General features: G+C 35.2%; 1 protein-coding gene across 2 annotated transcripts in view; it reads left to right on the top strand.

Moving 5' to 3' along the window:
• Positions 1 to 21890, top strand: part of PRMT3 (protein arginine methyltransferase 3) — a 138237-nt gene that overhangs the window by 50833 nt on the left and 65514 nt on the right. For both annotated transcript variants that reach the window (XM_061203143.1, XM_061203142.1), the window contains exon 10: positions 4316 to 4415. In XM_061203143.1, coding sequence (XP_061059126.1) covers positions 4316 to 4415 — 100 coding nt within the window. The remainder of the gene's footprint in view (positions 1 to 4315; positions 4416 to 21890) is intronic.

Below are 21890 nucleotides of genomic sequence, written 5' to 3' on the forward strand. Positions count from 1 at the left end.
TGTAGTAGTTTAGTTGTTGTATCACCTGGAAGCATCTGTTCACAGCCTCTTCGGGATCTATCATCGACCCAAGTAATCCTTTCTACTCAGTTGTATGTAAAATAAGTTATAGTATCCTCCTGATTGTTTATCCATGCCAGTAATGATTTCACCAGCTTTTTCTGGGATGTCTCTCAAAAATGTCCTATCTCTTTCACAAAATATTCTCAGCACTCAGGAGTCCTCTGACCGTGTCCTCCTCCGTTTGTATCGTCTTTGGGGTAACCCCAAGCTTTAAGTTCATTACTTTCTTAGTGGATACTTCATCTTCCCAGGCAGCCATATAAGCATAAGAAGGCCTTCCAGTGAGAGGAAAAACTGTTCTTCTAGTCCTTTCTCTTGCCATCATCTCTTCTCTGAAAAGACTGGCATTTTTTCAGAAATGCTAGTAACAGCCAGATAGTGTATTTTTTTTACTATCTTCCTCTCTGCCTGCTGCTGCCTATCAGGCCAGTAGCTACTTTCTCTGAATCTCAGTTTTGCCACTTCATACCAAGGATGAGTAGGCAACCATCCCAGGATTAGATCCTCCTCTTATTTTTCAGTCTCCTTCTTTTTCTGGCTAAAAAGTGCCTCAGCTTTTTTGATTCATGGATCTGTATGAGAGTCCTCCTCACAGCACTACTCTGAGATAAAATATTTTCAAATCAGACACACAGAAACCTGATTACCCAGGATTACCCAGAGAGATTATCCATTATTAAGCTTTATTAATAATTTCAATGATACAGGCAATCAAGAGACTCAGAAAAAGCAGGGAGCAATCTGGTACATAGGGCAGGACTCCTTACTGTGGAAGTTAATAACCTATGCAACTTACTTCGAGGCCTGTCTACTTTAGGCCAGAGTGTGCATGTCTAATACAGGGAAGGGAAGAATAAAGAAGTTGCTTTTCATGTCCCAGACTTCTCCCTGATTAGTCTGGACCTCTTAATTGCCCGTATTTTTGAAATTATTTGTGAAGCCTGACACTGGGTAAAATCTCTGGCTTATGTGAGTCAGATTTGACAGTCTGATCCTTTGTATTCACTCACCCAGATATGTCCTTCTCTTTTCTCATTACTTCCTATTGGGACATAGAAATGCTGTTTTGTTTACATATTGTCTGAGAGCTGATCCTAAAATTCATATGGAAAACACAAATGACCTAGAATATCCAAAAGAATTTTAAAAGAAGAATAAAGTTAAAGGACATACACTGTCAGACTTCATGACTTGATTTAAAGCTATAAAAATCAAGCAACTGTTGTATTAGCATAAGGATATGCGTCTAAATCTTGGGGCAGAATTGGAAGTCCAGAAATAAACTTATACATTATGTTTAATTGATTTTTGACAAAGATTCTGAAGTAATTCCATGGATTGGTAATACTTTTTCTTCAACAAAGTTGAAACTATCACTTGTGATAGTTTTTCCAACAAAGTTTTTTCATTATATATGAAAAAAATGATCATGATGCTATATTGGAAAAAATAACTCAAAACGGAAACTAAAAAAAATTTAGAAGAAAACATAGGTGAAAATATTTGATATAGGCAAAGATTTCTTAGATATGTCACCAAAAGCATGAACCACAAAAGAAAAATGTGATAAATTGGTTTTTATCAAAATTAAAAACTTTAGCTCTTCAAAACATATCATTAAAAAAATGAAAAAGCCACAGGATGGCAGAAAATATTCACTGTACTTAAGTCCGTCAGGGTTTTTATCCAGAGATGTAAAGAACTCTTAAAATTCAATAATAAGAATAGAACTGAGCCAATTTTTTAAATGGGCAAAAAATTTGAACAAAAGATGATAGGGGAATATGGCCAGTAAGCATATGGAAAAAATACTTGGTCATTAGGAAAATGTAACTTTTAACCATGATGAGATCTTAACACACAGTTAAAATTTAAAAGATCAGCAATACTAAGATGACTAGGTTGTGAAGCTATAGAGAAAACCATAATTCAAAAAGACACATACACCCCAATGTTCATTGCAGCACTATTTACAATAGTCAGGTCATGCAAGCAACCTAAATGCCCATCGACAGACGAATGGATAAAGAAGATGTGGTACATATATACAATGCAATATTACTCAGCCATAAAAAGGAACGAAATTGGGTCATTTGTTGAGACGTGGATAGATCTAGAGACTGTCATACAGAGTGAAGTAAGTCAGAAAGAGAAAAACAAATATTGTATATTAACGCATGTATGTGGAACCTAGAAAAATGGTACAGATGAACCAGTCTGCAGGGCAGAAATTGAGACACAGATGTAGAGAACAAACATATGGACACCAAGGGGGGAAAGCCGCGGGGGGTGGGGGTGGTGGTGTGATGAATTGGGCGATTGGGATTGACAGGTACACACCGATGTGTATAAAATGGATGACTAATAAGAACCTGCTGTATAAAAAAATAAATAAAATTAAATTAAAAAATTTTAAAAAAAAGGAATGCTCATATATTGCTTGTGGGAATGTAAAATTGTATATGAACTTTGTAAAACAAAATCGCAGTTTCCTAAAAAGTTCTATCACTTCCATTTAACAGAGCAGTTCTTGTACATAAATGTTAATAGCAGCTTTATTCATTATAGTACAAAGCTGGAATAATCCAGAATCCCATCCCCAGGTGTGTGGGTGAACAAAAGTGTTTTATTCATACAGTGGAATACTACTCAACAATACCTGGGAATGGAACTACTGATATACAGAAAGATATGCATGAATCTAAAAAGTATGCTTTTTGAAAGAAACCAGACACAAAGAGGTACATTCAGTATGATTCCGTTTATGTAAAACTCTACAAAATACAAACTTTTTAAAAAAAATAAATTTATTTATTTATGGCTGCATTGGGCCTTCGTTGCTGCATGCGGGCTTTCTCTAGTTGAGGCGAGCGGGGGCTACTCTTTGTTGCGGTGCGTGGGCTTCTCACTGAGGTGGCTTCTCTTGTTGTGGAGCATGGGCTCTAGGCACGCGGGCTTCAGTAGTTGTGGCTTGCAGGCTCTAGAGCTCAGTCTCAGTAGTCGTGGTACACAGGCTTAGTTGCTCTGCGGCATGTGGGATCTTCCCAGACCAGTGCTCAAACCCATGTCCCCTGCATTGGCAGGCAGATTCTTAACCACTGCGCCACCAGGGAAGTCCCCAAAATACAAATTTTAATATGTAGTAAAAGAAAGAAATCAGTGGTTGCCTGTGGATGGGAGGATTTTCTGGAAGGAGCACTAATGAATCTTTGTAAGAAAATAGAAATGTCTATATATTGATAGTGATGGTGGTGGTCACCCAAGTATATCTGTTTTTTTTAAATTCAACAAAATTTACCCTTAAAATGCATTTAATCTTATGTATATAATACCTCAATGAAATTTTGGGGGAAAAATCCCTCCTTTGTTAGCAGAAGAAATCCTTTATAATTCAGATGTACATCCTTTGAAGGTTGTGAATTTATTTAACTAGATACAAGCTTAGTAGCTTGCTTTTAGCTTTTTGGAATTATCTCTTTAACTCTGTTGTTTATTTGAAACTGCAAAAGGAGGGGGTGAAAAATATGTGCTAATCTTGTGATCAAGCATGTAAACATATCTAATGAATGGTATTGGACAAGGTCAAATTATTTATGATGGGAGGAGAATTTCAAGTTTTACACAACATACAGTATTTTGTTATTCATGATAATACGTTACCATTATATAGTGCTTGAGGATGTGTACATAGCTTTCACAAATATTTCATCCTCATAATAGACTGTGAAGTAGTTAGGGAAGGTATCATCTTTCTGTTTTACACATGAACACACAGGCTCAGTGAGATTGTTACATAATTTGGTGAAGATCACTTAGCTGAAACGTGCTAGAGGACCTGGAAATCAGTGTAAGAGCTTCTGGCCCTAACTGTCTCTCCACTGTGACACACTACTTCCCTTTAAAATATACTTTTGTTGTCTGGTCTGTCTGTCTCCACCTCTCCCTTTAAAAAAAAAAAAAAAAAAGACCCATTAACTTTATTGACATGTATTTTTAATAGAATTTGGGTTTCTTTTCATGCTGTAGTTTTAAATGCTGGTTTAGTTGTATTATTGTATTAACCAGAAACATTCTGGGGGGTTCATGATGTGACCAAAAAGCAATTACAGTGCCCAGAGAATAAATAAACTTTGAAAAAACATACCTTTGGGTTCCATAAACTAAAATGAATGGTTGCCAAGAAATTATGTAATTTGACTAGTTTTCAGAATCTGTTTAACATACTAATTTAATTCATTATGACAATTTTCAGACTAAATAAACTTGAAGATACTATTACGCTAATTAAAGGAAAAATCGAAGAAGTTCGTCTTCCTGTAGAAAAAGTGGATGTTATTATATCCGAGTGGATGGTAAGTGTTTGCAGAGAAAACTACTTTTATTAATTTTTAAAAAAGGCAATGAATAAAGTAGCAGGTTTTCTGCATTTAATTATATTTGATAAATGGCAGAATGGTAGCATTATTTTAAAAACAGCTACAGTCTTTTTACGGTAGTTTATTCTGAAATGGCAGTTATTTACTGGCCATTTTATAATTTTTTAAAGAAGAGAGTAAATTAGCCTTTTTACTTTTAAAGTCATAATAAAGAATTATTATTTTTCTACTTTCTAGATTTGTAGAGACCTAAACATGTTTTCCTAAAAGCTTACAAGGACTAGTTAAGGATTTGCTAAGACTGTTTATGTCAGAATAATGTGATGTTGCCACTGTTGTTGTCATACTTAATATCCTGTCTTTCTGATCTGTTAGGTCATGTAATCAGTGTCCTTTATCACATAAAATAGAATTTATTGGCATTATTAAGATAATAAAATTAAGGTACAATATATAGCTTTATAATTTGCTTTTGAAACCACAAATCAAGACTATTTATTTTAAAGAGTCTGTAAAGTAAAATTAATGGTATTGTCAACTGATTTAACTCACTGATACGCCACTTCAATTAAGACAAGTATATATTATTTCCAGATATATGAAGGATTCTTTTTTTAACCATTTGGAAGTTGTTAAGCTTTTTCTTTAAAAAAGTATTTGATAACATGTATTTTCATTAAATGAATTTATCAAAACTTCTTGAAAAGAATGAGTTTTGCTTTATAATTTTCTATAAATTTTGAATAAACATAGAAAATAATAATTCTAGCAAAATTGCACTGATTTCAGGGAGCTTTTGAAATGTTCAGTTTTTAATGTAGTCGTTTTAATTTAGAGCCAGTGACAGTCACTGTTGTTGGCAGTTACTCTTTTGCATGTGAAACAGTGTGTTGATTTTTTCGTGCTAGACTTGGCTTTTAACAATTCTTGATCACAATATCATTATTCTTCTTATACCAAATAATTTGTATCAGCACTCTGATTTCCCTTATGAATTGAGTGAGAAGGAATGAATTTAGTTAGTATAATTGAAAATTCAGCATCTTTTTAAAGACTACAAAAAGGTGTTTTGGAGAAAGTACATTTGAGGCATCTGCTTGGCAACAACTTTAAGTAGTTTATACTAAATGTTGGCTGACATAATCCTCATTTCTCTAGGGACCATTTTATTTTTCTTGGAAAATGCATCTTTAAAATTACCCCGAATTACTAGAAGCAAACTAAAAGATAGACTTCACTAAACTTCCTGTCACCTCAGTTAACTAGCTGGGTAGTTCTTGCCCTGCCTAGCAGAATTATCCTTCTGGGTAGTTCTGTTCTAGGAATTTTCATTTCAGAACTTGAAATGTAGTCTAGAAATATTAATATGCAGTTGAAATCTTAGAGCCAGTTGGTATAATAACAAATGATAACTTGGCTAGGTTGAGTGAATTTATGAGATTGTTACAGTTATGATGTGAACTTTACTGGAAGGTATGCTGGTCTTGGGCTTATTTTGCCCTCAGATCCATTTGACACCCTTCTGCTTTCTTCTGTCTGATGGAGAAGGGCTACCGCTGCAGGTGGCTTTTCCTAGGCTCCTGTGGCAGCCGACTTCTATTGGGTTTGGGGAACCTAATGGGAAACACTAATGGGAGATTTATGGAAGGGAGAAGACAGGGCATTTCTTTACTTCTCTTTTGTCTCTAGTGGTGTTGCTGACAGAAGCTGTTTCTTTTGGGGCTCCAGTTCCCACTTGTCATAATTCCAGCATCCACTGTGCGACCCTAGCCCTGGGCTCTTGTAGCAGTGCTTTTTCATTTTGTTTCTCTAACTCTTGTAGTTAGACTCTAATTGATATAAAGGACACCTTTCATTTTGGAGGATTAGTCAGGCATGATCTCTGCCTTTATCGGGAAGGCAATGTCACACAAACAGTACTGAGTCACTGGAACCTGAGATGAAAGGGGTCAGTTGTTTGGAACCAAGGTGCTTTCAGAAACTCTTCAGTAAGGGAAACAAATACGTGTGTCCAGGAAGTGGTAACTAAGAACTTTCTTTCTTCCTCTTCACAAAGGTATAACTTAAGAGTTTGCATTATCTTACTATCTGCCTTTCCTTGTAAGCATCAGTGAGGTTGGAGTCTAGCAGATTGTGTTTAATGTGTTAGGTGGAGCATTAGACACTGTAATTTATGGCAGTTACCCAGTCTTCTTTGTGGCTTGGCAGTATCATTTATAGTATCTTCTATAAGTAAGTCCCCTCCTAACTTTGGTACTTCTACTCGGATTTCTGAGCTGAGAAGCTGGAAAATTCTAATTACATAATTAAACAAGGAGAAGGTATGCTTCCTAAAATATATGCAAGATTTTTTCAGATATTCCTACTTTGGCTTAAACAATGGGCAAGTGGCAAATAACTGACTATTCTAAATTTATTTTAAAGCCACATTTTCATGAAGCAGCATTTAAAATTAAAATACCTTGCATAGAATCCTCTGTCTTTGATTTTTTTTTTTTACATCAGTCAGGATGCAAAAATCTAGAATAATCCAAGTTTAAGCTATAGCATAGACTTTTTTTCTCTTTTTAAAAGTATTTTCCACAAGGAAGGGCCAAAAAAAGAAAACACCCTGCAGTATTGAACACAGATGTTTAATGGACGTGTAATCCGGTATAGCAATGTGTAGGCATCATATATTGCAGAGACGTACATCTGCTTTCTTCTACAGTGGTCCACTAACTGATCCATGGCTTAATCTAGATATGTTTTTTGTCTACAGCTGTTCATGAACTTTGCTTTTATTTTGGAAGGTGTTCTTAGATAAGAATGTAATTTTAAAAGCCAAGTCATTGCTGTTAGCATGTCAATTTAATAAACTATCACTTGTCTCTTAGATTTATGCATTTCTACATTTAAGTTTGCATTTAATTTTACATTTTCATTGAATGAAATTTCTATTTGATAAAATTGTTATAATTTAAATAAAAAGAGTTTAATTTCTATAGGATTTCATGCCTATGAGTATCTGTTCTCATTTTTTACATTTTACTGTACCAACAGAGCCATTCTTTATGACTTCCCATTTCTGATCACCTAATAAAACTGTTCAAAGTAAGCATCCCTAATTCTTGTCCTGTTAGCCAGTAAAGCCAGATTGACTCATTTGATATTGCTGTTTTCCATCTAAGTTTTCAGCATGACCTCCTTACAAATAGATAAGATCCTGGCATTGCATGATACAACTGCCAGAGGTGATTCTTGTTTGGACATGTTATTTTCTGTCATCAGGACCATCAGGAAAATTACACATTAGGTGAATTTACATTGTCATGATCACTTATAATATACATTCAGGTTGTCTAAAGTCCCTTGTAATTTTTCTGTCTAGGCTTGCTCTTCACAGAAGTGACCTAAAATTTTGTCACCTTTCCCATCCCATTTTCACCAACACAAGTGTGTCTGTATAGTGCATGCATGCACAGGCCCACACCCACGATGATGGGGTATTCTTTGTTCATATTTAATATTCTTTATTGTTTGTAAATAGCTTTTCAGGATTTTATAGCTTTTATCACTTAGAAACATGACTTGTGATTTGGTTTATCAACAGTCCAGAAACTGGGCCATGAAGCCTGTCATAGGTCATATTTTCAACTGGTGCATGTTGAAATGTCTTTGTTGTTTTTAGTTTGGTCTGGCAGTGAAACCATGCCATTTCAGCCAACTGCCACGAGGATCAGGTGGCCTTTCCTGTCCATAACAAGAAATATGCTTATGACCTGAATTTAAGGATTTTTTTAAACTCTTCTATTTTTCCTCTTTTATATTTATTACTCTGAAAATTTTAAGCGAAATAAAACTGTACATTTCTAGTATGTACTGTTTTGTCTACTTAAAAGTAGACATAATCTCTTATGTCCAGTGGTTCAAGATAAGGAAATGTAAGACATAAAGATGTAACTTTACCTCAACTCTATACCTCTTGCCATTTTTTTTCTTGCTTTTCTTATTTTTCTGTTGGTCCATCAGAGAAAAAGACATCTTTTTACTGCCAGATTTTTGGTATATATATATATATTTTTTTTTTTTTAATTTTTATTTATTTATTTATTTATTTATTTATGGCTGTGTTGGGTCTTAGTTTCTGTGCGAGGGCTTTCTCCAGTTGCGGCAAGCGGGGGCCACTCATCATTGCGGTGCGCGGGCCTCTCACTATCGCGGCCTCTCTTTGTTGTGGAGCACAGGCTCCAGACGCGCAGCCTCAGTAATTGTGGCTCACGGGCCTAGTCGCTCCGCGGCATGTGGGATCCTCCCAGACCAGGGCTCGAACCCGTGTCCCCTGCACCGGCAGGCAGACTCTCAACCACTGCACCACCAGGGAAGCCCTGGTATATTTTTTAAAATCAATAAATAATAATCAATAATAGGGACTTTCCTGGTGGTCCAGTGGTAAAGAGTCCGCCTTTCAATGCCGGGGACACGGGTTCGATCCCTGGTCAGGGAACTGAGATCCCACATGCCGCGGGGCAACTAAGCCTGCATGCCACAACTACTGAGCTCATGTGCCTCAACTAGAGAGTCTGTGTGCCTCAAACTACAGAGCCCACGTGCCCTGGAGCCCTTGTGCCACAACTACAGAGCCCACATGCTCTGGAGCCTGTGCGCCACAACTAGAGAAGAGAAAACCCGCACGCCACAACTAGAGAGAAGCCCGCACACCGCAACGAAAGATCCCGCGTGCCGCAACTAAGACCCAACACAGCCAAAAATAAAATAAAATAAATAAATAATAAATCTTTGTTTAAAAATAGTAAAAAATAACAAAGGTTAAAAATCAAAAATACAGTGTTACGTAAAATTCACTGTAAAAAATGTTCCTTTGATGACAAAGATTACTGTTGTTTTAAAGTCTTTTGTTTCTATGTCTAAAGTCGCGTTATTATTAGTGTGTTTTTGGCAGAAATAGTTTGCCCCTTAATGGAGGATACTGATGATTAGTGAGAGCAAAATATGTGTTAGCAAACTGCCTTATTTCTTTTAATGTGTTTTACCTTCCCTGTCTGGCAAACTGCTAGTAGTTCTGGAAGACTCATCTCAGACATCTCCTCCCTTATGCAACTTTCCCTTTTAGCCCCTTGATCACATGTAAAATCTCTTTTCTCCTTTCTTTTGTAGTTTAGTTTAAGCTTCTATTATACACTTGTACAGTGTATTAGAATTAATTGTTCATGTACCTTTTTCGATTCTCTTAAGACTGGGAACCAGGATTTACTTGGTGTGGTCATATTCTGTAAAAGGGATCAGCATTAGTAAATGATGGGGGAATATACATCATAAGAGAACTTTCCCAGATAGAAACTCACAGGCCACAGACACGATCTTATTTATAATTTTCTGTACATCACAGGAAGACAAGGATGTAGCATGTGACAGAGTTAAGAATATTGCTCCAGAGTCAGACCACCTGAATTCTTGGCCCTATTTTGCCGCACCTAGGTTTGTTACCTTGGGCATGTTACTGAACCTCTCTGTGAGTCAGTTTCCTTTTCTATAAAATGATGATAACAGTAGTACCCACTTCACAGGGTTTTTGTGAGGATTAAATGCAATTAATACATGTAAATGTCATAAAACATTCTGGCACATAATAAGACCTCAGTAATTAGCCATTCAGTTTTGAAAGTTATGCCAACTTTTAAGCACTGTGTAACTAGTGCATGAGCTGCTTGAGTAGGTTATTCAATAAATAAAAGTTGGGAATGATAATATACGTGAAGTAAAGAATATTAATACTTGAGGGAAGAACATTCTTGGGGCTTCTGCCTTGGCTTATCAGCCCTTTGTAAGAGCAGAAGGTCCTCTGTTTCCATGGCTAGCATTTACTAATTGACTCTGCCTATAATGAGTGCAAAGAAGTATGATAATCAGCTGATGGATGTGGATTATTGGGGTTGGGAATATTTTTGATATTTTTCTTCATATGAATTAAAATGTATTATATGTATGTTTCAAGAAAAAGTCTCAGTTTGCTGCTCTGTAAACAAATTTTAGGTAGTATTGATAATACCTAATTATTTTACATAAAATATAAAATGCATATTCAGTAGGAATTTTTTGAGTACTCTAAATATTAACAGAGAGATAGTTACTGTATTTGAACACTGAAAGGAAAATTGTGGTTTATAAGCATAATTTTTTCACAGATGTGCTGACATCTGAATTAAGAATAAAACAAAAACAAAGACAGTAAAAATGTAATTAAGAATAGGCCTCTTGGGCTTCCCTTGGGTGGCGCAGTGGTTAAGAATCTGCCTGCTAATGCAGGGAACACGGGTTTGAGCCCTGGTCCAGGAAGATGCCACATGCCGTTGAACAACTAAGCCCGTGTGCCACAACTACTGAAGCCCACGCGCGTAGAGCCCATGCTCTCCAACAAGAGGAGCCACCACAATGAGAAGCCCGTGCACCGCAATGAAGAGTAGCCCCCGCTCGCTGCAGCTAGAGAAAACCCGCGCACAGCAACAAAGACCCAACGCAGCCAAAAATAAAATAAATAAAAACAAATAAATTTATCAAAAAAAAAAAGCCTCTTATGTATAATTATTTCAGTTTTATAGTCTTTACATTTGTTCTTAGCTGCACTCTTAACCACTTCCTAGCCTCTCCTTTATTCAATGTTAATATTTGTTTAAATTAAAATTCACATCACACTCTGCAGCCATTTTATTTCTTACTCTAGAGAGGAGACCGTTTTGTAATAGTGGGATCTTAGTAGCTGTAGGGAAAATTTAACCCTTTGAGAAATTGTTTAAGTGGATCTCAGGCTATTTTGTATTGCAGGTACATTAGAAAAGTGTAGTAATATGTATCATATTCAAATATATGCTATTTTTTTTTCTGTGCTTGAGACCAAATTTAAGTGAAAATGTTTAGTCCCTTAAGGAAGGTTGTTTATGTTGAACCAGTTATATGTTGTGGGTAAGTTTTTGCTTTTGAAACAATATTTTGGATGTTTTATATCTCTTTCATCAAATTTCTGGAAGTTGCATTTGCCAAGATATTCAGTGCATCATATGTGATTGATTCAATTGGATTTATTTGCTTTTTGGCTCTCCGTAATTCCATGTTGCATTCTAGTTGTGCTTAATGTTTGCTCAATGAGTTGTAAATTATTCTAATTATGAAGATAAAGGGCATAAGTTATTCAGGAATATGTATCAACTGTCCTTACAAAAACTTTTCACTATATTAGCCAGAGAACATGAAATATTTGTTAATTTTTATTTCAAACTCAAAATTGTATAGCAATTAAAAAAATTTTTTTTCAGTAAAACTGTTTACCTCTACCTGGTAGTGAAAGTAAGCTAAATTTTAAAAGTTTGCATTCGCAGAGAGATGGGCATTCATTACAAACTCAGATTGTTTCATGTAAGTCAGTTTTCTCATTCATAATTACTATAATAATTAGTATGAAGTGGTTCTACTTAAGAATTATCTTAGGACAGATATTTGATTCACAAGCCTTGAGTAATCATATGAATGCCACCAATTTGTAATAAATAATACCTGCTCCAGTGCTCCACAACCTGGATTTAGAGAACCCCCAATCATGTGTTTGAGAAATAACAAGTTATATCTGTGTGAAGATTCAAGGGGGGCATTATTAGTATTTTTATGGAGTGGAATGCAAAATTCTTACAGATTTTTAAAGTAAAACACCTGCCGCCTTACTTTTTTGAGCCCTTGCAGAGCTGATTTTAGTAAGGTACTCCCTAATTCCTTGGGAATTCCAATTCATTCTCTTTAACCATTAGAAGTACTTTAAGGGCCAAGTTTAAGAAGCCATGACTTACACTGTTTTTTGAAACTGATTTAAAGGACTTGATGGAGATAACTGTCCTCTTAGTTTTTCCTCCCTTTTAGCATAGATCTTTCATACTATCTTTAATAGATCCTCCAAATTGGCAAAATTTAGGTGACAGGACTCTGAAGTAATTATTTATTTAGGTGAAATGAAAATTTTAGCTGGAGTTAGTTACATTAAATGTTGATCTGTTCTTAGTAACGACTTTCTTGACCTCTCAATACATTACTTGTTTTGAGTAAATTTTTCAGTAGTGGGTATACATTGATTTGGTTGGCTCCATTTTCACTCTCTTTCCTCTATCCCTTTTTAATACTAGAATATTTATTTGGAGATACCCAATTTAAAGTCAGGACTATAGCTTTGAAGTTGAATGAATGTGAGGTTAACTGACCTTTTCATGAATTCAGTCTTCAACCTTGTTTTTATTAATTTGTGCTTCTGTCCAGTAAAAGGAAGAATAAACCAGAGGCTTAATCTGTTCCCTTAATGAAATTCCTGGATCATTAAGAAATTACATGTGATTTGTCTTGATCAGTTTTGCTAAGGGTTTATCATTTAATACGCTTTTCAAAGACCCCAAATTTTGGCTTTGTTGATTTTTTTCTATCATACATTTGTTTTCTGTTATTTATTTCTGACTTTATTATTTCCCTCTACTCTTTTAGTTTGACTTGCTGCTTTTATTCTAGCTTCTTGAAATCGAAGCTTATTAGATCATTGATTTTCAGATTTTCATTTTCTAATATTTTGCATTTGAGGCTTATATTTCTGAGTACTGATTTAAGTGATTTTTAAAAATAGTTCTAAGTGTTACTTTTTTCTGAAATGCTGTTATTAAAAGAAAAACCCAACTACTGTCATATTTTAGAATTAGTCTACCATTAAAAAAGGCACTGGCGGGCTTCCCTGGTGGCGCAGTGGTTGAGAATCTGCCTGCCAATACAGGGGACACGGGTTCGAGCCCTGGTCTGGGAAGATCCCACATGCCGCGGAGCAACTGGGCCCGTGAGCCACAACTACTGAGCCTGCGCGTCTGGAGCCTGTGCTCCGCAACAAGAGAGGCCGCGATAGTGAGAGGCCCGCGCACCGCGATGAAGAGTGGCCCCCACTCGCCGCAACTAGAGAAAGCCCTCGCACAGAAACGAAAACCCAACACAGCTAAAAATAAATTAATTAATTAAAAAAAAAAATCTATTTAAAAAAAAAAAAAGGCACTGGCACTTTTTCTTGTGTTAAGGCTAACTAAGTGCTGTAAGGGACCCTCTTATTGCAGAACCACAAAACCCCTGAAGAATATACATTTTATGTTTTTTTTTTTCTTATTATGGAGGTCAGTTTTTCTGTTATTTTCTCTTTTCTGGTTCAGTTCTGTTGTGACTATATTTTTTAAAAGAGAAGGAACACAATTTTAAATTTTATTTTATTAAATAAACATTAAACCAGAATATGATATGCATCACTGGCAATCCACTAAGAGATTACAAAGACAGAAAGAAATCTCACCCTTTTATATAACCAAGCACATACAACCCATTGCATACATGTTCTCAAGATAAACAGTATTATTGACTGGATTTTTTTTTTTTTAATTTATTTATTTATTTTTGGCTGCGTTGGGTTTTCGTTTCTGTGCGAGGGCTTTCTCTAATTGCGGCAAGCGGGGGTCACTCTTTATCGCGGTGCGCGGGTCTTTCACTGTCGCGGCCTCTCTTGTTGCGGAGCACAGGCTCCAGACACGCAGGCTCAGTAGTTGTGGCTCACAGGCCTAGTTGCTCCGCGGCATGTGGGATCTTCCCAGACCAGGGCTCGAACCCGTGTCCCCTGCATTGGCAGGCAGATTCTCAACCACTGCGCCACCAGGGAAGCCCTATTGACTGGTTTTAATTGCTAATTTTTGCTCATTTCTTTATGTAATTTGGGAGGGAAATTCTAGAGTGCAGTTATATAAATGTTTAAGAACTAACAGTTTTAAATGAGCTTACAGCTCATTTTGGCATTGTTTTTTATGAAATTTCTGTTCATTTATTTTGCTTATCATTGTATTTGGGATTTTTGTCTTTTTATTATTTTTCTGAAAGAGTTTCTTATTTATTCTAGTTACCAATCTGTTACTAGGGCTATTCTCATATCTTTTGCTTCTCCTTGTTTCTGGGCACATAGGAGAATTTATCTTTCTGTCTCCTTTGAAGTTAGATGTGGCCCTATGACTTGCCTGACTCCCTGAGTGATTATAATAAGCAGTGCTTCTTGTCAACCTGTAATACCAGAAATAAATCTTTTTTTGTTTTAGGTGATTATTTGGATGTTGTTTGTTAATGCAGGGTAACCCAGCTTGTCTTGACAGATACATTATTCTCTATCAATTATGTTTGTTGGCAGTGTGTGGCTTGTCAGTTCACTATTTTTTTGATATGATTTGATGAATAGACATTCTTAATTTTTGTGTATCAAATTTATCAAACTTCTTTATGGTTTGAGTTTTTTGTATCTTGTTTAATAAATCTTTCTAGAGTTACCATTGTATATTTATTAGACTTCTGCATCTTCCATGCCTCCTCACCTTTTCATATTTTCTAATGTTTTGGCTTTCTGGACTGCATTCTGGATAATTTTTTCAGTTCAGTCCACCAATTCTTTCTGAAGTTACTTTTAATCTGTTAAACATATCCATTGTTTTTTATTTTCCTTTTTTTTTTACTTCTAGGTTTTTTTTTTCAATTGAAGTATAGTTGACTTACAATATTGTGTTAGTTTCAGGTGTACAGCATAGTGATTCAGGATTTTTGCAGATTATATTCCGTTATAGGTTATTACAGGATAATGGGTATAATTCATGTGCTATGTAACATATCCTTGTTGCTTATCTATTTTATACATGGTAGTTTGTATCTGTTAATCCCATACTCCTAATTTGTCCCTTCCCCTTTCCCTCTCCCCTTTGGTAATGTTTCCTATATCTGTGAGTCTGTTTCTGTTTTGCATATACATTCATTTGTGTTATTTTTTAGATTCCACATATAAATGATATATAGTATTTGTCTTTCTCTGCCTGATTTATTTCACCAAGCATAAAATTCTCTAGGTCCATCCACATTGCTGCAAATGGCAGTATTTCATTACTTTTCATGGCTGAGTAATACTTCTCTCTGTGTGTGTGTGTGTGTGTGTGTGTGTGTGTGTGTGTATCACATCTTCTTAAGCTAGTCATCTGGTGATGGGAACTTGGGTTGTTTCCTTGTCTTGACTATTGTAAATAGTGCTGCTGTGAACGTTGGGGTGCATGTATCTTTTTGAATTAGTGTTTTTGTTTTTTCTGGATATATACCCAGGAATGGAATTGCTGGATCATATGGTAGTTCTATTTTTAGTTTTTTAAGGAACCTCCATACTGTTTTCCATAGTGGCTGCATCAGTTTACATTCCTGCCAACAGTGTATGAGGGTTTGCTTTCCTCTGCATCCTCTCCAGCATTTGTTATTTGTAGACTTTTTAATGATGGCCATTCTGACAGGTGTCAGCGATTCTCATTGTGGTTTTAATTCGCATTTCTCTAATAATTAGTGATATGGAACATCTTTTCATGTGCCTGTTAGTCATCTGTATGTCTTCTTTGGAAAAATGTCTATTCAAGTCTTCTGCCCATTTTTAATTGGATTGTTTGGGTTTTATTTTATTTTTTTAAATATTCTTTTGTTCTTCTAAAACTTTGCTTGTTATTATTATCTTCAACTCTCTTTTAATGTCATGAATCATGAACATTCTTAGTTTATATTTTGTTTTTTTAATTACAATATCTGTCATTTTTGCAGGTCTGCTTTGCAACTTTTGTTTCTATTGGCCCTCACTCATGGTGTTTGGTTCTTATTTATTTGAGTGTTCAGTACTATTTGATGTTGTGCTGTGTATTTTCCAAGGAACTTTATCTGTGGAAAATCCTTTGAAGGATGCCTGGGTAAACAATTTACTAGGGAAATTTTTCAATGTAAAAAATATAGAATGAATGTTTCATTGAGCCTCATGAACCCATCACCCAACTTAACATTTATCACCACTTTGCCATTTTTGTTTTATCTGTCTCCACACTATTTTTTTGCTCTCTCTTACTGATAAGGACTTTTAAAAATGTACATTCATTATACCATTGTTAAGCCAAACAAAATTATTGATGTAGTCACAATTCTGTATTATATTTAAAAATTCCTTACTATCTAGTCTGTGTTCACATTTCCCTAATTGTTTCATGAATTTTATTTTACTTTTATTTACATTTGATTTGAATCAGGGTCTGCGTTATGTCCACATAACTGCATTTGATTAATTTGTTTCATAAATCTTTAATTAAGCTTTTGGTTTTGAGATAATTGTAGATTATCACATACAATTATAAAAAATTACACAGAGATTCCCTGTACGTTTTACCCAGTTTCTGTCAATGATAACATCTTGAAAAACTATCATGCAGTGGCACAACCAGGATACTGATATTGATACCATTGAGATACAGAACAGTTCCCTCACTACAAGGAGCCCTCCTATTGTCCTTGTCCAATCCCAGCCTTGGCCTGTGGTAAACACTGATCTTTTCTCAATTTCTGTCATTTTGTCTTTTCAAGAATGCTGTGTAGGAGACTTCCCTGGTGTCCCAGGGGTTAAGCCTTCACCTTCCGGTGCAGGGGGTGGGGGTTGGGGGTTGGATCCCTGGTTGGGGAGCTAAGATCCCACATGCCTTGGGCAGCCAAAACACCAAAACATAAAACAGAAGCAATATTGTAACAAATTCAATAAAGACTTTAAAAATGGTCCACATCAAAAAAAAAAAAAAAAGAATGCTGTGTAAATGGAATCATACAGTATCTGACCTTTTGGGACTGGCTTTTTTCACTTAGCATAATTCACTGAAAATTCATCCAAATTACGACTCGTGTCAATAGTCTGGTCCTTATTTCTGAGTATTATTCTATGGTGTGGATGTACCACAGTTGGTTTAACCATTTGTCTTTTGAAAGACATCCAGTAGTTTGGGGCTGTAACAAATAAAGCTTTATGAACATTTGTGTATAGATTTTTGTGTGAACATAAGTTTTCATTTCTTTCAGAGAAGTGCCCAGTAGTATAATTGCTAATCATGTAGTATAATTGTATGTTTAGTTCTATAAGAAACTGTCAAATTATTTTCCAGAGGGGCTGTACTATTTTATATTCCTACTAGCAACATATAAGTGATCCAGTTTTGCCACATCCTTGCCAACATTTCCTATTGTCACTATTTTTTTTATTTAAGCCACTCTGATGTGTAGTTATATCTCATTGTGCTTTTAATTTGCATTTCTCTAATGGCTTATGATGTGAAACATCTATTCATATATTTATTTGCTGTCTGTATCTCCTCTTCAGTGAATTGTGTGTTTCTGTCTTTTGTTCATTTTCTAATTGGATCATTTTTTCAGTGTTGAGTTTGATAGTTCTTTTTACTAGTTCTTTATCGGATATGTAGTTTGCAAATATTTTCTCCCACTTTGTAACTAGTCCTCTTAACAGAGCCTTTTGCAGAGCAAAAGTTTTTAATATTGATGAAGTACAAATTATGTTTTTATTTTTATGCATCATGCTCTTGGTATCAAAATATTGGTATCTAAAATCTCTTAATCTATAGGTTCACCTTCCTCTTTTTTTTTTATCATGCAATTCTTTGAAGAAACTGGGCCATTTGTCCTGTAGAATTTTCCACATTCTGGATTTTGATGATTACATCCTCATGGTGTCATTTAATGTGTTTTTCTATCCCTTGTATTTCTTGTAAACTTGAAATACAAGGTCAAGAAATAGAGGATTAACAAATTCAAGGGGTTTTCCCCCCCGGAACACTTCATGTGTGATGGTGGTGATTAGTTTCTATTGTATTGAGTCGGGGGACTCTTAGTGTTTGGCTGTCTCTTACATTGAGATTGATCATTGCTTTTGGAGTTGTCAGCCTAATCTACTTATTATAAAGTTCCCTATCAGCCTTTGACTTCAGGATTTTAGAATTCATTGAAAATGATTTCTTAGATTCATTATTTCATTAGAAGGTGTAAAATTGTGATATTCTAATTATATCATTTATTCTTTATTTGTTAGGTGAAGTTATTCTGTAAGTACTCTCTCATCAAACATTTGGTTATGAACTATAGTTTATATAGGAAAAAGGGGATAAATGCCAGATATTTTCTGCTTACCATTTTCAGAATAATGAACTGTTTCTCTAGCATTTTCTAAAGGGATTTTTTTGGTTTGTTCTTAGTGTCATTATGAACTCATGGATTTTTAACATATTTGATGTGTTTTGAACCATTGTAATTACTATTTTTGGTGTTCGAATTGGCCTATTTTTAGCTAATGACATTTGAACTTTCCTCTTATATCCCTTTAACAATTCCTAGTTGTCTTCAATATAATAATGAAAAACAAAATATGTTTATGTTTCAGATTATACTTTCTGGTACTATAAGATATTTTACAGTCATTTTATACTGCCTAAACATGGAATCAAAGAATCCTGGTTCTTTCATTGGAAAACGGTATATATAGAGATCAGTCTGGGTTCTAGGAGTGCTCATTGCTACTGGACTGCCATTGGTTGTATGTTCTTAGTGGATAGGTATAACTATTTTTTTTTTAAAGATTTATTGATTGATTGATTGCTATGTTGGGTCTTCGTTTCTGTGCTAGGGCTTTCTCTAGTTGCGGCGAGCGGGGGCCGCTCTTCATCGCGGTGCATGGGCCTCTCACTGTCGCGGCCTCTCTTGTTGCGGAGCACGGGCCCCAGACGCGCAGGCTCAGTAGTTGCGGCTCACGGGCCTAGTTGCTCCGCGGCATGTGGGATCTTCCCAGACCAGGGCTTGAACCCGTGTCCCCTGCATTAGCAAGCAGATTCTCAACCACTGCGCCACCAGGGAAGCCCGCTATTTTTTTTAATATTAAAAAAAAACCATGAGTTTACACTGATATTTCCAATTTAAGATTATAGAATTTTTACTTAGGGTCTTTAATTTTGTACTGTATCTCTTTTCTTCTATGCAGAAAATCTTGATTCTTAAAATAATAATTGTTTATTTACTTTATCATATAATAGTTTACCTATAATAGTTTCAAATTTTTTATATCAATTTTACTACTAACAATAAGATTTCTAATGCAGTTTATGATCCCTCTATATTTTCTTTTGTCCTAGAATATATCTCATGGAGATACACAGTCTAAATACTGTGTTTCAAAGTTACTTGAATTAATTATTTTCCTCTGGTTATGTAACCAACTTGACATACAATCAGAGTTATTTGTTTCCTTTTTCTTCAATTTGGGGGAATTGCTTCTTTTTCCTTTTTTAGTTTAATTTTGTTTTAATTACAAAAAAATTTATGTGGTTCCATTCCTTTTGTCCCTTAGTGAATAGATAACTTTTTTTTTTTTTAGCCTTTGGTTTATTAAAAAGATATTAGATATGTATATATTTATATTTTCACCCTTGTGTTATGCAGAGTTAACATACTCTATGCATTGTTCTGTGCTTTGCTTTTTAAATTTAAAATTATATCTTGGCCATCACTCTGTATCATTATAGAGAGATACACCTCATTCCTTTCTATGGCTATATAATACTCCATTGTACAGATAAATATAATGTATATAACTCTCATTTAAATATCTGTCATTCTTTTGCTGTTACAACTAATACTGTGTTGAACATTCTTGTACATATTTCTTTTCATTTTCCTGGAAGTGGGATTGATGGGTCAAAAGGTTAATTCATATGCATATGCAATCTTAACAGTTTTTGCCAAATTCTCCTCAGCACTTACCTTACCATTCTGCTTTCTTACCAACAGTAGTATGAGAATACCTGTTTTTTCACGGTCTTAACAACAGAGTATGTTGCAGAATCACTTTTAAATTGCTGAGGTTTTTCCTGCCACCTAGACATTGTAAATTAGGGGTGTATATTTGCATGAGGACTGGCTTATGTTAAGAATTATTGGAGGCGTGGGTGGGGTGGGGGGGGAGTATGTGTTTGACCACCCAGCACCAAGGTTCTAAACTGGGTTGTCGGGGAGGGAGCAGGGTGGCAGCAGGTGAGATTTTAAATTTACATTTACTCTGTAGATATATTTGGTTGTCTCTGTTTTGTTATTTGGGTCTTATATTCCTCACTTTGGCTGGACCATGGCTTTTATCTCTAGTTTTTCCAGGTTTATTTACTAGCTTTAGCAAATGGCTCTCAAGGTGAAAGCCAGCTTACTGACGCATCTAACTAGATGTTCTTTTTTTTCTTCTGGCGTATATGTTGTACTTAGAGTATCAGGAGCTCCTAAAATGCATTGGTGCAGGAAACGGAATGAGATCTTGTTCTTTAAGCCCTGAATCATACTGTTAGTAGAGTTCATCTTTCCTGTAGCCTCAAACATCTATAATTTACGAGTTTTATAGGACCACCATGTTACATATAACTTAATTAATTCTCATCGATAAACGTGCTAGCAAGTAATTTAGTTGTATTTTTAAGAGTAGAATTTCCAGTTATAATTAATGATTTTTTTCAATCACTGTGCAGGATTGGAGTATTGTTTTAGAAATACAGATGTATCTTTCCCCAAAGAAGACATGCAGATGGCCAACAGGCACATGAAAAAGTACTCAATAGTGCTAATTATTTGAGAAATGCAAATCAAAACTACAGTGAGGTATCACCTCACACCGATCAGAATGGCCATCATCAAAAAGTCTACAAATAATAAATGCTGGAGAGGGTGTGGAGAAAAAGGAATCCTCCTATGCTGTTGGTGAGGATGTAAATTGGTGCAGCCACTGTGGAGAACAGAATGAAGGTTCCTTAAAAAATAAAAATAGAGTTGCCATATGATCTAGCAATTCCACTCCTGGGTGTATATCTGGAGAAAATTAATTCGAAAAGATACATGTACCGAAGTGTTCATAGCATCACTATTTATAATAGCCAAGACATGGAAGCAACCTAAAAGTCCATTGATAGATGAATGGATAAAGAAGATGTAGCATATATATACAATGGAATATTAGTCATACAAAAGAATGAAATAATGCCATTTGCAGCAACATAGATGGACCTAGAGATTATATTAACTCACGTAAGAGAAAGACAAACATCATGATATCACTTATATGTGGAATCTAAAAAAAAGATACAAATGAACTTATTTACAAAATTGAAACAGACTCACAGGCATAGAAAACAAATTTATGGTTAGCAAAGGGGAAGGAGGGGTGATAAATTGGGAGTTTGGGATTAACATATACACACTACTATATATAATATAAATATGTATATAACAGGGACCTACTGTTTACACAGGGAACTGTATTCAATATCTTCTAATGACTTATAATGGAAAAGAATCTGAAAAAAATATACATGTATGTATGTATAACTGAATCACTTTGCTGTGCACCTGAAACTAACACCACTTTGTATAAATCAACTATACTTCAAAAAATAAAAAGAATAGGAAGGGAAGAAGGGATGGATCAAAGTATTTTTACCTCATTGCCCCATAGATTTGCCACACTGGATACTGCATGACTTTTTAATT

Source organism: Eubalaena glacialis, chromosome 10 (genome assembly GCF_028564815.1).
Source record: "Eubalaena glacialis isolate mEubGla1 chromosome 10, mEubGla1.1.hap2.+ XY, whole genome shotgun sequence".
In the NCBI taxonomy this organism is placed as follows: domain Eukaryota; kingdom Metazoa; phylum Chordata; class Mammalia; order Artiodactyla; family Balaenidae; genus Eubalaena; species Eubalaena glacialis.